The sequence below is a fragment of the Lutjanus erythropterus genome, chromosome 19 (assembly GCF_056507025.1).
Source record: "Lutjanus erythropterus isolate fLutEry1 chromosome 19, fLutEry1.hap2, whole genome shotgun sequence".
In the NCBI taxonomy this organism is placed as follows: domain Eukaryota; kingdom Metazoa; phylum Chordata; class Actinopteri; order Lutjaniformes; family Lutjanidae; genus Lutjanus; species Lutjanus erythropterus.
Window position 1 is genome coordinate 31,443,162 of NC_139335.1, and position 12,687 is coordinate 31,455,848.

The following is a 12,687-nucleotide window of genomic DNA, read 5'->3' on the forward strand; positions in this document are numbered from 1 at the left end:
GGCATCTTAAATGTCAAACTGTAATGCAAATGTTACTTTGTAAATTAAACAGAAAGACGTGTAACCTTTGGTGAATATTCTTATTTTTCTACTTTTGCTTTGCAAGCAGGAGGAAATGGTAGAGGAGACTTTCCTGAGAGGTTAGAGGTTCTCAGGGTTACTTCTTCTGCAACTGATGTGCTTTTTTCTAAAGTCTTTGATGACAGGGATGTCATTATAGCATGAGGTGAGTGAGGCACGTCATGTGAATAGACAGCAGGAAAAGACTAACCGGTCTGTGTCCTCAGTGGACACACGCAGGTCTACTCACAGGTCTTCACCTTCTTCGGTCTTCACACAATAAGTGCCTACACAAAAACACTGATGAGAAAGAGAAACCAGAAAGTGCTCAGCTTCAGCTCAAATCAAAAAACTTAAAAGCACAGTTTCAAAAACACTTACAACAACCACTATCTCTTATGTTGTAGGTCAGAGCTTGTTCTAAACTGTTATCACTGTGCCGTGCACATCATAACAGTAGCTATTGCTCGTTCCTGAATTTCAATGTAAAGTTGTTACAATTTCAGTTTACCTCTTCAGTGATCATGATTCATGCTTCTCTCCTATGTCTGAAGTGTTGATGATCATACTGTCACAGTGCAAAGCCCTACTTCTGAGGAAAAGGGAACATGATCTTTTTTTATAACGGTGGCATGAAAAACAACAATATATGGATATGCTGAGAAGGGGTTTTCAACCTCTGACACAGTGCTTTGACACTGAAGAAAGCTTACACATTAAAAACACTAGGTTAAAAGTTACCCAGTGTGAGGTCAAGTTAATCTTCAGGGAGCAGACATCTTGGTTTAACTAGGACTGTCTAGTAAACAATATATGTAACACAATGGGCGTAGAAGCATGTGCAGAAGCGCAACTTGCAGAAGAGCTGAGTGAAGGTGAACATCGATCAACAGGTGAGATGATCATGAAATAGTCTCCCTCACATCATCAGTTCCATCACATTTAAATGTGATATAACAGCTCACCAGTATGAAGAAATTCATTAGGTGATGATTCAGTTGACTGACACTATTTTTTTTCAGAACTTTTACTCTAACCTACATGGTGCGACGGCCCCAGAGCCTGCACATAAACAACAAAACTCCATACAGCAGATTTAAACATGACTAAGTCTGTCTGACACTGTCCTATGATGACAGAGACGTGGAGATCACTTACGTTTTTGACCAAACCAACATAAAATGAGTGTAACTGATTTAAGATTGTCTGTGATAAATGATGATGAATTTTCTAATCAATGATCTGAGCTGCAATATCACCAAGACAAAACAAAAAATTTTAGTGTGTGGATTATATACCATGTCAATTTAAAGTATATCTGGAGCAAATGGGAAAAATGACTGCATCACCAAACAGAGGTTACCATGACAGCATACAGTTTGTTCTGCTGTTACATTACATTATGTTAACATTATATGGATTCATTCGGTGATATTACGAACATACAGCTCAACAACTTTTCATTTTTAATGTCTTCCCTCAGTTTAAAACAGTATCTCACAAAAGTGAGTACACCCCTCACATTTCTGCAAATATTTAATTTTATCTTTTCATGGGACAACACTCAAGAAATGACACTTTGATACAATGTAAAGTAGTCAGTGTACAGCTTGTATAACAGCTTGTGTAAATTTACTGTCCCCTTAAAATAACTCAACACACAACCATTAATGTCTAAACTGCTGGCAACAAAAGTGAGTACACCCCTAGGTGAAAATGTCCAAATTGGGCCCAGTTAGGCATTTTCCCTCCACCAGTGTCATGTGACTCGTTAGTGTTACAAGGTCTCAGGTGTGAATGGTGAGCAGGTGTGTTAAATTTGGTATTATCACTCTCTCACTCTCTCATACTGGTCACTGGTCACATGGCACCTCATGGCAAAGAACTCTCTGAGGATCTGAAAAAAAGAATTGTTGCTCTACATAAAGATGGCCTAGACTATAAGAAGACTGGTAACACCCTGAAACTGAGCTGCAGCACGGTGGTCAAGACCATACAGCAGTTTAACAGGACAGGTCTAACCATGGTTGATCAAAGAAGATGAGTGCAAATGTCAGCGTCATATTCACAGGTTGTCGTTGGAAAATAGACGTATGAGTGCTGCCAGCATTGCTGCAGAGGTTGAAGGGGTGGGGGGTCAGCCTGTCAGTGCTCAGACCATAAACCACACACTGCATCATATTGGTCTGCATGGCTCTTCTAAAGATGATACACATGAAAGCCCACAAACAGTTTGCTGAAGACAAGCAGACTAAGGACGTGGATTACTGGAACCATGTCCTGTGGTCTGATGAGACCAAGATAAACTTATTTGGTTCAGATGGTGTCAAGTGTGTGTGGTGGCAACCAGGTGAGGACTACAAAGACAAGTGTGTCTTGCCTACAGTCAAGCATGGTGGTGGGAGTGTCATGGTCTGGGGCTGCATGAGTGCTGCTGGCACTGAGGAGCTACAGTTCATCGAGGGAACCATGAATGCCAACATGTACTGTGACATACTGAAGCAGAGCATGATCCCCTCCCTTCATAAACTGGGCCACAGGACAGTATTCCAACATGTTAACGACCCCAACCACACCTCCAAGACAACCACTGCCTTGCTAAAGAAGCTGAGGGTAAAGGTGATGGACTGGCCAAGCATGTCTCTAGACCTAAACTCTATTGAGCATCTGTGGGGCATCTTCAGACGTAAGGTGGAGGAGCGCAAAGGTCTTTAACATCCACCAGCTCTGTGATGTCATCATGGAGGAGTGGAAGAGGATTCCAGTAACAACCTGTGAAGCTCTGGTGAACTCCACGCCCAAGAGGGTTAAGGCAGTGCTGGAAAACAATGGTGGCCACACAAAATATTGACACTTTGGGCCCAATTCTGACATTTTCACCTAGGGGTGTACTCACTTTTGTTGGTTTAGACATTAATGGCTGTGTGTTGAGTTATTTTAAGGGGACAGTAAATTTACACTGTTATACAAGCTGTACACTGACTACTTTACATTGTATCAAAGTGTCATTTCTTCAGTGTTGTCCCATGAAAAGATATAATTAAATATTTGCAGAAATGTGAGGGGTGTACTCACTTTTGTGAGATACTGTATATTGCTCATAAACAACCTTGTTAGGACAAAAATTAGTTTAAGAACGACGCTTTTTACAGATGATTTAATCTGAAACTCTGAATTTAACCTGCTCCTGACCAGGTTATGAGTTTAGCATCAGTTACCATGGTGATCTAGCCAGGTTAAAAGAGAGCTGCCTTCATGACACTGAAAATCCTGGCTTTAGACTCAATATACCTCTCTAACCCATTAATCTCGCTTCATAGTACACCCCTCTGTCCAGTCACCAGTTGTTCTCATGTGCTCGCGATTGCAGTAGCAGTAGCAGTGGTTGCAGATGCGCCCCTGATGGCCCCCTCCTCAATCCATGCCACCCTTTTCTTTTTGTGTTCTTTGTTTCGCACTGACAACATGCACCTCACATTATTCAACACATCCACGCACCCTCACACACCACTGATACTGACTACCACAACTCATCGTAGTGTTTATTGTTTGAAACCTTTAATAAACTTCTCCCTCATTTGTTGCGGCCTATGAGCCAGCCGTAACAAGTTTGTGGCTCATCTGGGATTTGGACCAAGGACCTCTTGCACCCAAAGCAAGAATCATACCCCTAGACCAACATCACATAGTTTGTTAATATGCAGTTGTGCTGCGATTTGTTTCACGGATAAAAGAAATTTATCAATGCGCAAAGTCTGTGGTGCAGTACATCTGCACAGCACAGACTGGTCAGTTTTAACTCCATATTTAGTTTTTATATGATGAAGATGTCAGGGCTCATGTCTAAATTTCTTTTATCCTTGAAACACATCGCAGCGCAACCGCACATTAACAAACTTCGTGACCATGTAAAAAATTAGGGTAGAATTTCTAAAAAATAGTGTCAGTCAACTGAATCATCACCTAACGAATTTCTTCATACTGGTGAGCTGTTATATCACATTTAAATGTGATGGAACTGATGATGTGAGGGAGACTATTTCATGATCATCTCACCTGTTGATCGATGTTCACCTTCACTCAGCTCTTCTGCAAGTTGTGCTTCTGCACATGCTTCTACGCCCATTGTGCTACATATATTGTTTACTGGACAGTCCTAGTTAAACCAAGATGTCTGCTCCCTGAAGATTAACTTGACCTCACACTGGGTAACTTTTAACCTAGTGTTTTTTAGACCTGTGAGTAGACCTGTGTGTGTCCACTGAGGACACAGACCGGTTAGTCTTTTCCTGCTATCTATTCACATGACGTGCCTCACTCACCTCATGCTATAATGACATCCCTGTCATCAAAGACTTTAGAAAAAAGCACATCAGTTGCAGAAGAAGTAACCCTGAGAACCTCTAACTTCTCAGGAAAGTCTCCTCTACCATTTCCTCCTGCTTGCAAAGCAAAAGTAGAAAAATAAGAATATTCACCAAAGGTTACACGTCTTTCTGTTTAATTTACAAAGTAACATTTGCATTACAGTTTGACATTTAAGATGCCTGAATTCAGTGCAGACAGTAACACATACCTCATTCAACAGAGCAATACATTCATCAGTGCAGACAACAGGTTTCCTGCTCTTTAACTCAGTCAGTAGTGAACACTGAAAGTTAAACACTTTGCAAAAGTTTATTTCTAATTTAATTTCCACACTCATGTTGACCAAATTATATTTTTCACAGTTGTGACTGAATTGAGGTCCTGTTTGCCTTGCAAATAATGTAGAGGAGACATTTAATTAGCTTAACCATGTCAGATGACATATAACATGAAATGTTTGCCAGTGAGATTGTCAAGTATCAGTGACAGCTGGCATATAGCAGACGGATATTTGATTGTTTGCATTCTCTGGGATCATTTGACAAACACCTTTAAGTGTTTTACTTTTGTGCTGTGTAAAGTGTGCTGTTTGAAACTGAGCATGCATGATGATGAGTGCATCACACTAATGACCTTATGCCATTACTCAGCAAGCCAAAGCTAAACTAAAAGTACATGAATATTGATATTCTTGGTATTGTTTGTGTAAATTGATTTGAAAAAAGTTAGAGTGAATGAGGTATGACATAATGTGCCAGGATGGGTAACAATGAACTAACTGCAGGCTGGCAGCAGGTGAGAAAAATAATATAACAGACACAATACAACAACATGTTTTTTTTTCATGGTGAAATCAGATATGAAAGTGATTATTCAGTATTTTTAACATTTATATTCACTAATACAATAATATCAAGCCTAATCAGCCACCAGAGTTTCATTGTGAAAGTCTACAACACAACCTGGCATTCTTTTTTTTGTTAAAGATTATTTTTTAAGGTAGAAGGAGGAGAAAAGTCAAACATATCACTCTGTCTTGGGACTTGCATTGAGTGCTTACTATCAGTTATAGAGTCACCAATTAACCTAGCATGCATGTCTTTGGACTGTGAGAGGAAGCCGGAGAGCCCAGAGAGAACCCACACAGACATGGGGAGAACATGCAAACTCTGCACTGAACTGAACCACTGCACCACTCTTCGACAACATGGGCGCTTATTCTCTTAGTATATGCACTGACTTCAATGGCTTTTAAAGACCACGTGTTTACCCTGTCGTAACAGCTGAGACATGGCACGCCTTCAGCCAGTCTCACACCTAAAGGGGCAATCACACTGACACTACAACTAAGTTTTTCATGGGTAAGGTGTGCCTGGCATGTGCTCCTCTCCTTAGTGGCTTTTAAATGTGCATAGATGTTAAAAAGTTCTCAAATCAGCACAGCTTGTCAGTGTCACACTTGGCTCAGGTAACCAGTCAAATAAAGTGAGTGGATGGATTCACTAGTTTACCTTCCTACTTCCTTCATACTTTGAGGCTGGTAGATGTGATGGAAACAGTGGGACAATTGCAAATGCAGACAAGAGCTTGATATTGTTAATCCAAAACCTCTGCTTTTTATGGGCTTTATTCCTCATCTCATAGTAAGAACAATGGCAAGAACTTGACATCTGCTTGAATCAATTTTTTTCCCACTAATTGATCACCTGGTTGCACACACAGTAGCTATTTTTGGTGACATGCTTTACTAAGGTGCTTTTGAAGTGGCCATGCCTGTAGTCTGATCAGCCCCCTAACACTTTATCTATTAATGATTTGAGATAAATCAATGGCAGTTAATTTGGTGGTTAGCAGTTAGCATCTATAGATTCAAACATCACAACTAAAATAATCGACTGATCCAACTGATATTACTGTATAATTAAATGTTGGGCCTGAGGTGTTAGCTAACTTGTGTTTGCATTGCTCAAACATGTCACTATAACATTAAAATGTACCCAAAAAACAAAAGACAGAATATATCACTGTCTTTAAGAAGAATCAAAGTGGTAGCTTACTTAATAAGAATGTTCTGTAATCAAAGTGAGTCATGTGTAGCATTAAGGTTCATTTATAATCCTAATTTTTCAGAAGTACATCAAAGAGTTGAGTGTTATTGAAAGGGTCATTATAGTGTGGAGATTGTTCAGAAGGAAGGTCTGACTTAACATTACGGTTAAGTACAGTGGTGTCAAGATGATGGGTTTAGAACAAGAAAGATGAAGATGAAGTTTTGGTATGTAATATCTTAACAAGTAGATACATTTATATAGTCTTACATTTACAGCCTGGTTCTTTGAGGGTCACCATCACGCTGATGTGGCCCAGGATGAAACTGAGACCGACACCTTAAGAGTAGCATGTTATCTACTGGTTATTTCTTATTGAATTTCTTAGAACATTTATGTTAAAAATGTATCACATTACACTTAAGTTTGAATATTGAAATACAATGTAAAGAGGTGGAGTGAAAAATATATATTTTAAAATTGTTTAAACAAATCGTTTTTTCTGAATGAAAATTAATCTGAATAGTTTCTGAGAGGTAAATGTAAAAAGTATCTTGACCAAGGTGAATTGTAAAAAAGTAAAGTAGTACAAACAATAAAATCTATATGTGTTCCTTCATCATGTTCGTGTGTGTGTGTGTGTGTGTGTGTGTGTGTGTGTGTGTGTGTGTGTGTGAGTGCAGCTAATGTTTTTGGTCATGTTTGAATGCTGATCAGGGAAAATGGATTCCATATGGGTCCAGACCTTCATACATGAGTTTCTGAGACATCTCTGAAAAATCTGTTATATGTAATCTGAGACTGTCTTCTGTCCTCTGGTGGATTATTAGTGAACTGCAGGCAGCAGTGTCTGAATGCAAAATCCAACATGGCTGCCTTCACATAGTGAGTGACATGTTTCTGACAGGGAAATCTTTACTAATTTTGAAAAAGCTACAGTGAGAATAACAGTTATATTGTTACTAATATTAAAATGAATATTTACTTTAGTCAAACCATAATTACATAATATTTTGTATCTTATTTTATAGTAAAATCATGTTGAAAATGTGCGTATCAAATATGACACAGCTGGTACATAAGATAATTTATCTGTGAACTTTAATAATCATACCGACGTCGGCAAGACGTGTTTGTGCTCTTTGTTCCCTGTTCTGATGATCTGTTTTTATGTTAAACACTTTGTGTTGCATTTCATGAATATATTGTTATAGATTAATGAATGAATGAATGAATGAATGAATGAATGAATGATCACTGGGTGAAAGTCATCTTGCTGAATGTCATCACTTTCAACCTCATTTTTGTTTTTATCTGACTTATAGATATTTCCAATAAGTGCAGTGAGTCTCTGATCTTGGGCTGACAGATCAGCTTCTCCTTGTTCTCCACTTATTTCCATAATTTTCTTCTAGTCTGTTTTTCTTTTTAATGCATCAACTTTAATATTAACCCATTTCTTTTTCATCTGAGACACATTTTGTTTCTCCTGGGACACAACACAACATGCAGTGCTTCAGTTCTTGCAGCCCAAGGACTTTTAATTATGAGTCGCAGTGTTCCTTCTCTGTCTTCCTCCTCAGACTCGGACAGTGCAGCAGTGTGTCTGCAGTACAGACTGAATGTGGAGAGGCGGCGCTCAGCACTGGTCAAAAGCTGCTGAACCAGAGACAGAAAATGAAATTTCCTGACTCTTTGACAGCAGTTAAACTCTAAACACAAATAAACACCCCCACACACCGCAGCAACACCTGCTTCTGTCTGAATGTGACATTAGTACGACTTCACCACTTCCTCTATGATATTTGCAAACATTTTTCCTCACATGGAGAAAAGGAGTGTGTCAGTATGCAGATTGCAGGCAGGAGCCTGTCGGTTCAGAATGATTCTGATTCACTAACATGTGCATGGTGGTAAGAACAAACTTGGCCGATGCACGTTTCATGAATCAGATGGTGACTTTGCATGAGAATTTATCTTGTGCTCACAGTAAGAACATTTCTAGGTCACACACTTCTTCTTCACTCAATACAGACAAGTGAGGATGAGAGCTGCTTGTGGTTGTTTTCCTCCATCCTTCTTTGTTACTACTCCCTTTTATTTAAGTCATTACATACACCAAGCACTTTGAAATGATTAACTCATGTTTGTCAGAGTTTTTGCTGAAGAAATGTGCTGTTAGGTTGAAGCTGTTTTCATTTAACACTGTAAAAACATAGTAGATCAGTCCATAAGAATAAAATAAAGAGGTTAAACATGTAAATGGTTAAAAACATATTTAAAATTCAATGTAATTTGATAGTTTGGTGAAAAGGACCATATAAATGACTGTAAAAAGATACTTTGTTAGAGACTTTGGTAACTGTGGTCCTGAAACTGAGTGTGTCATACTTTGGTAAATGTGCTGTATATGTGACTCAGTACAGATGAGTGAAAGTGTGAGCTGTGTGTGCTTGTCTTCCTGAGGTCATTGTAATGGGTGACTTTAATTTAAACATGGAAGACGAGTCTTCAAGGAAAAAGTTTAAACATTCCTGATGGTTTCAGTTTGGCTCAAATGTTAGAAGGTCACATCCAGGATCAACCGATGTTACAGCTACAACTGAAAGTATCAAAGACAGTTTGTATGTTTTTGTCTAAAAGCAACACTGTAAACGTAGAACAGGATGTTCTCATCTCAGGAGGGAAATTACAATGGAGAGAATTACACTGATAAGATGTCAGATATCTAGGAGTCAACAACCTCAGCTTGAAAACATACATTAGTCCTCTGGGGTCTAAGCCTTTTTCCTCATTTTTGGTTCACCTGGTCTCCTAGTGTACAACACAATAAAGTTCTGAACAGGATTTTCAGGATGACCTGAGCTATCAGAATATGTAAGCTGCAGTGATGTCACATGACTGTATAAAAGGTTATGACCATAAAGAGAAAAGAAAAAAAAACAAAGCAGAAATTGAATCTCACAGAATTCTATTCAAAACATTTTATATATGTATTGGAACCTGGTTTCTGGCATTTGAATATTGTTCTGTCAAGTCCTGGTGATCAGGGAAAAAAAACAAAACACTCTCATCAACACACAGCAAAAATTATTCACATAGTTACAAGATAACTCCTTTCATTTGAGATATGAGATGAGACAGAGGGCCACATCACACTCCTCACACCAGGATGTAGACTGACTGGCCTAGCTCGTCTGCTTAGAGTCTACAGAGGTCTTGTGTCCACACAAGGCTCACCTGCTCTTGTCAGTCTGAGCAGAGACTGGCACAGGTACGTGGTCACTGTGTCCTGGCAGAAGGGGCCACAGCTGTAACAGTGCACAGCTGGACGGTCAGCTCCTACATGAAGGCCCTGTGAGTCAAAGGGACTGGCTTATTACCCTGCAGCAGAGGTACCAGGCTCCTCACCACTGTAAAACAAATAAAATGAATAAAAAAATATGAGATCATATACTATATCAAACCAGTAACTGTTTTTGCATTCACATCTCATTTCACTGAAACCCGCAGACCTATTCTACACACTCTGTATGCTGAGCAAAGTAGAGTGATAGCTTATTCAACCCCCAATAGACAAAACATCCTGTGTTTATGCAATTACCTACTTTACCTGAGAACAATAGCCTCCCCCACATCCTGCATCCCACAATTGTGACAAACACTTTTTGGATATCTGCACAAATAAGCACCAAATATACAAATAAGCAGAGAATTACCCATGAACATATTTTCGTTTCTTCATATTCACTTCATTCATGTTATCTCACATATCCTGAAAATAAATATAGGTCACAAACTCTACAGCTGGATCAGGTCCCTGTCAGTAAACCAACTCATCATCTGTGAGAATGTTTTCTGCCCCTCACTCCACATCATCATCACTTTGAAAAAGAACTTTGAGGGTTTTGTCTTTGGAAATTCGCTGTGATGAAGATGTCATTGTCAATCATGTTTGCTCTCCCTCTGTCCTGGGTGAAGTTATGCAGCTCTGACTCTTTGAGACGTAGGTAAACACAGCTGACGTCACTTCTTATACGATGTGTAAAAATGTAAACAAAACAACTATATCTCTGTGGAATATTCTCATGCCATGTGGATCCATGCTATTCCAAATGCACAAATGAGAATCAGCACATTATTTTAGAACTCACCCAGGGGATTCTACTGAGAACATTTTTCCAAAGAACCCATATCGAAAGAGTTCATCAAGGAATTCAACAACCCTCTGGAGTTCTGTCCAGAATCTTTCTACCCTCTAAGGGTCCTAACAAGAACCCAACCATAAAGTTCTATTGAGAACCATTTTATATTCCAAATGGTCTCAGTTCTGTAGGACCATGATATAACAGTTATGTAAGTCAGCAAGGCACTGCAAAACTGTGACATAAATAAATCCTCAATAAATGTACATGTACAGTGCATGCCAGGGTGTTACTTAGATGAGGCGGTGCATTTCAAAGAAAGAGGAAGTTCATATGTATATGTGGACCAAACATCTCTTCCCCACCCTTATCAGGTCACACTTCCTCATGTATTCTGTTTTACCTCAAAACTTCTCTTTACTCCAGTCATTTTTGACTGTCCTGTAGACTGCTACTGATGATACCAGCTCTATAAACTGACACCATACATTGCCTGGCTGTGTTGCAGTGTTATGTACCATTGTAGGTTTGGATACAGAAGGGTGGAGATGATTTGGGTGGAGGGTTGAGAGAAAAACACCACATGGTTATGATGACAAGGTCAAAAACCTGATTTTCAGTGGAGGAGGTCTTCAATCTTGTTAGCTGGCGAGCTAGTTAAAAACACAGACTTTGGATGAGTGACTTTTTCTGTTTTAAAATGTGAACTTTGTAAAAGTCGGGAAGGGTCCAGAAGAAACTGGTCAAAACCAAGAAGTGATATAAGAGAAATAATCCTTTAAAATGAACAACGAATGAGCCAATGAAACTTGCACCAGGAGAGAAACACTGGCGGACGGTCACAGTGCAGCCGCTAGTGTGCCTTTGCCACTTTGTCAAAACACCACACAAATAAATAAATCTGCTACAGGTAAAGTCACCTGTTGACTGGAGAGTTTACTGTTCAGCAGCTGAGTGTGTGTACACCTGCCGGCTTTGTGTGAACCACTGTTTGAATTGTGTTTTATTTTGAAAGGCAGTGTTTTGAAAGGGCAAAGAAGTGACATGATATTAGATTTCTGTGTCTAATGTAGAGACGTGTTTAGTGATTTGAAAAACACTGTTTAGTATTTTGCAAAAAGTGTGAAGCTGAAAATGTGCTGATAGTTGTGCAGATCTGGGTTGAGGTTTCGCTCACTGGGTGTCAGGTTTCACTAACGGAAACCTTATTTTACATTTTAGTCTGTAAGCAATCATAAAAAACTGTAAATGGTCAATAACACAGACATTGGGTTGTGAAATGCACGCCTACAAATTCCTCTTTCTTTGCTTTTTAGGCCGTATATACACTGTGTGTGAGAAACTCCTGCCTCTGTGAGTACAAGGAAAGAAGCTCCTGGACTTGCTCCTAGAACCTGGACGCTTCGACCTGTGACCTGCATCGACCAGGATGTCGAGACGTCTACCTAACCTGTATTTAGGTGAGCAACTTCAAGTCAAGTCATGTTTTCAAATGGTTACAATGTACTCCTCTATTAGAATCAGTGTTGTGCATGAACATGTTAAAAGAGCAGCGTTCACTGAACATGCTCATGTTATATCTAAAACTAATGTAATAAAAGAAATACATTACAAAACTAAATGAATACAAATAATAATAAATATTTGGTCTATCTACATGTGAAAAGCAGAATCTACACATCTATTGTTACATTTATGCTGGTCTACTCATTTTATTTAGGGTGCTGCTGTGATAGTATAGATCAGCGCTTCTCAAAATTTTAACACCGTTTACCACTTCAGAAAATATTGGACACTCCACGTACCACCTTACTGTTTTACATCGCTGCTGTGGACACTTTACTGGTGCATCTTAAATAACCACTAGTCCATGCGCTCCATTCACTGTCCACTCTTACTGGTTTTAACAGACAACATCACATCACTCCAGTCCTGGTTTCCCTCCACTGAACTCCCTGTGCATTTTAGAATTGATTTTAAGATTTTACTGATCGCTTTTAAAGCCCATCTGGGTCTGGCCCCAAGTTACATAGTTGGAAATGTTAACCTTTTATGAGCCAGTACGC

The 12,687-nt window shown here is 39.2% G+C and overlaps 1 protein-coding gene across 1 annotated transcript in view; it reads left to right on the forward strand.

Moving 5' to 3' along the window:
* Positions 1-2,265: 2,265 nt before the first annotated feature.
* The window catches only part of LOC146310129 (uncharacterized), a 64,962-nt gene continuing 54,540 nt past the window's right edge, over positions 2,266-12,687 (forward strand). The window contains exon 1 of the mRNA XM_084744255.1: positions 2,266-2,410. Coding sequence (XP_084600381.1) covers positions 2,266-2,410 — 145 coding nt within the window. The remainder of the gene's footprint in view (positions 2,411-12,687) is intronic.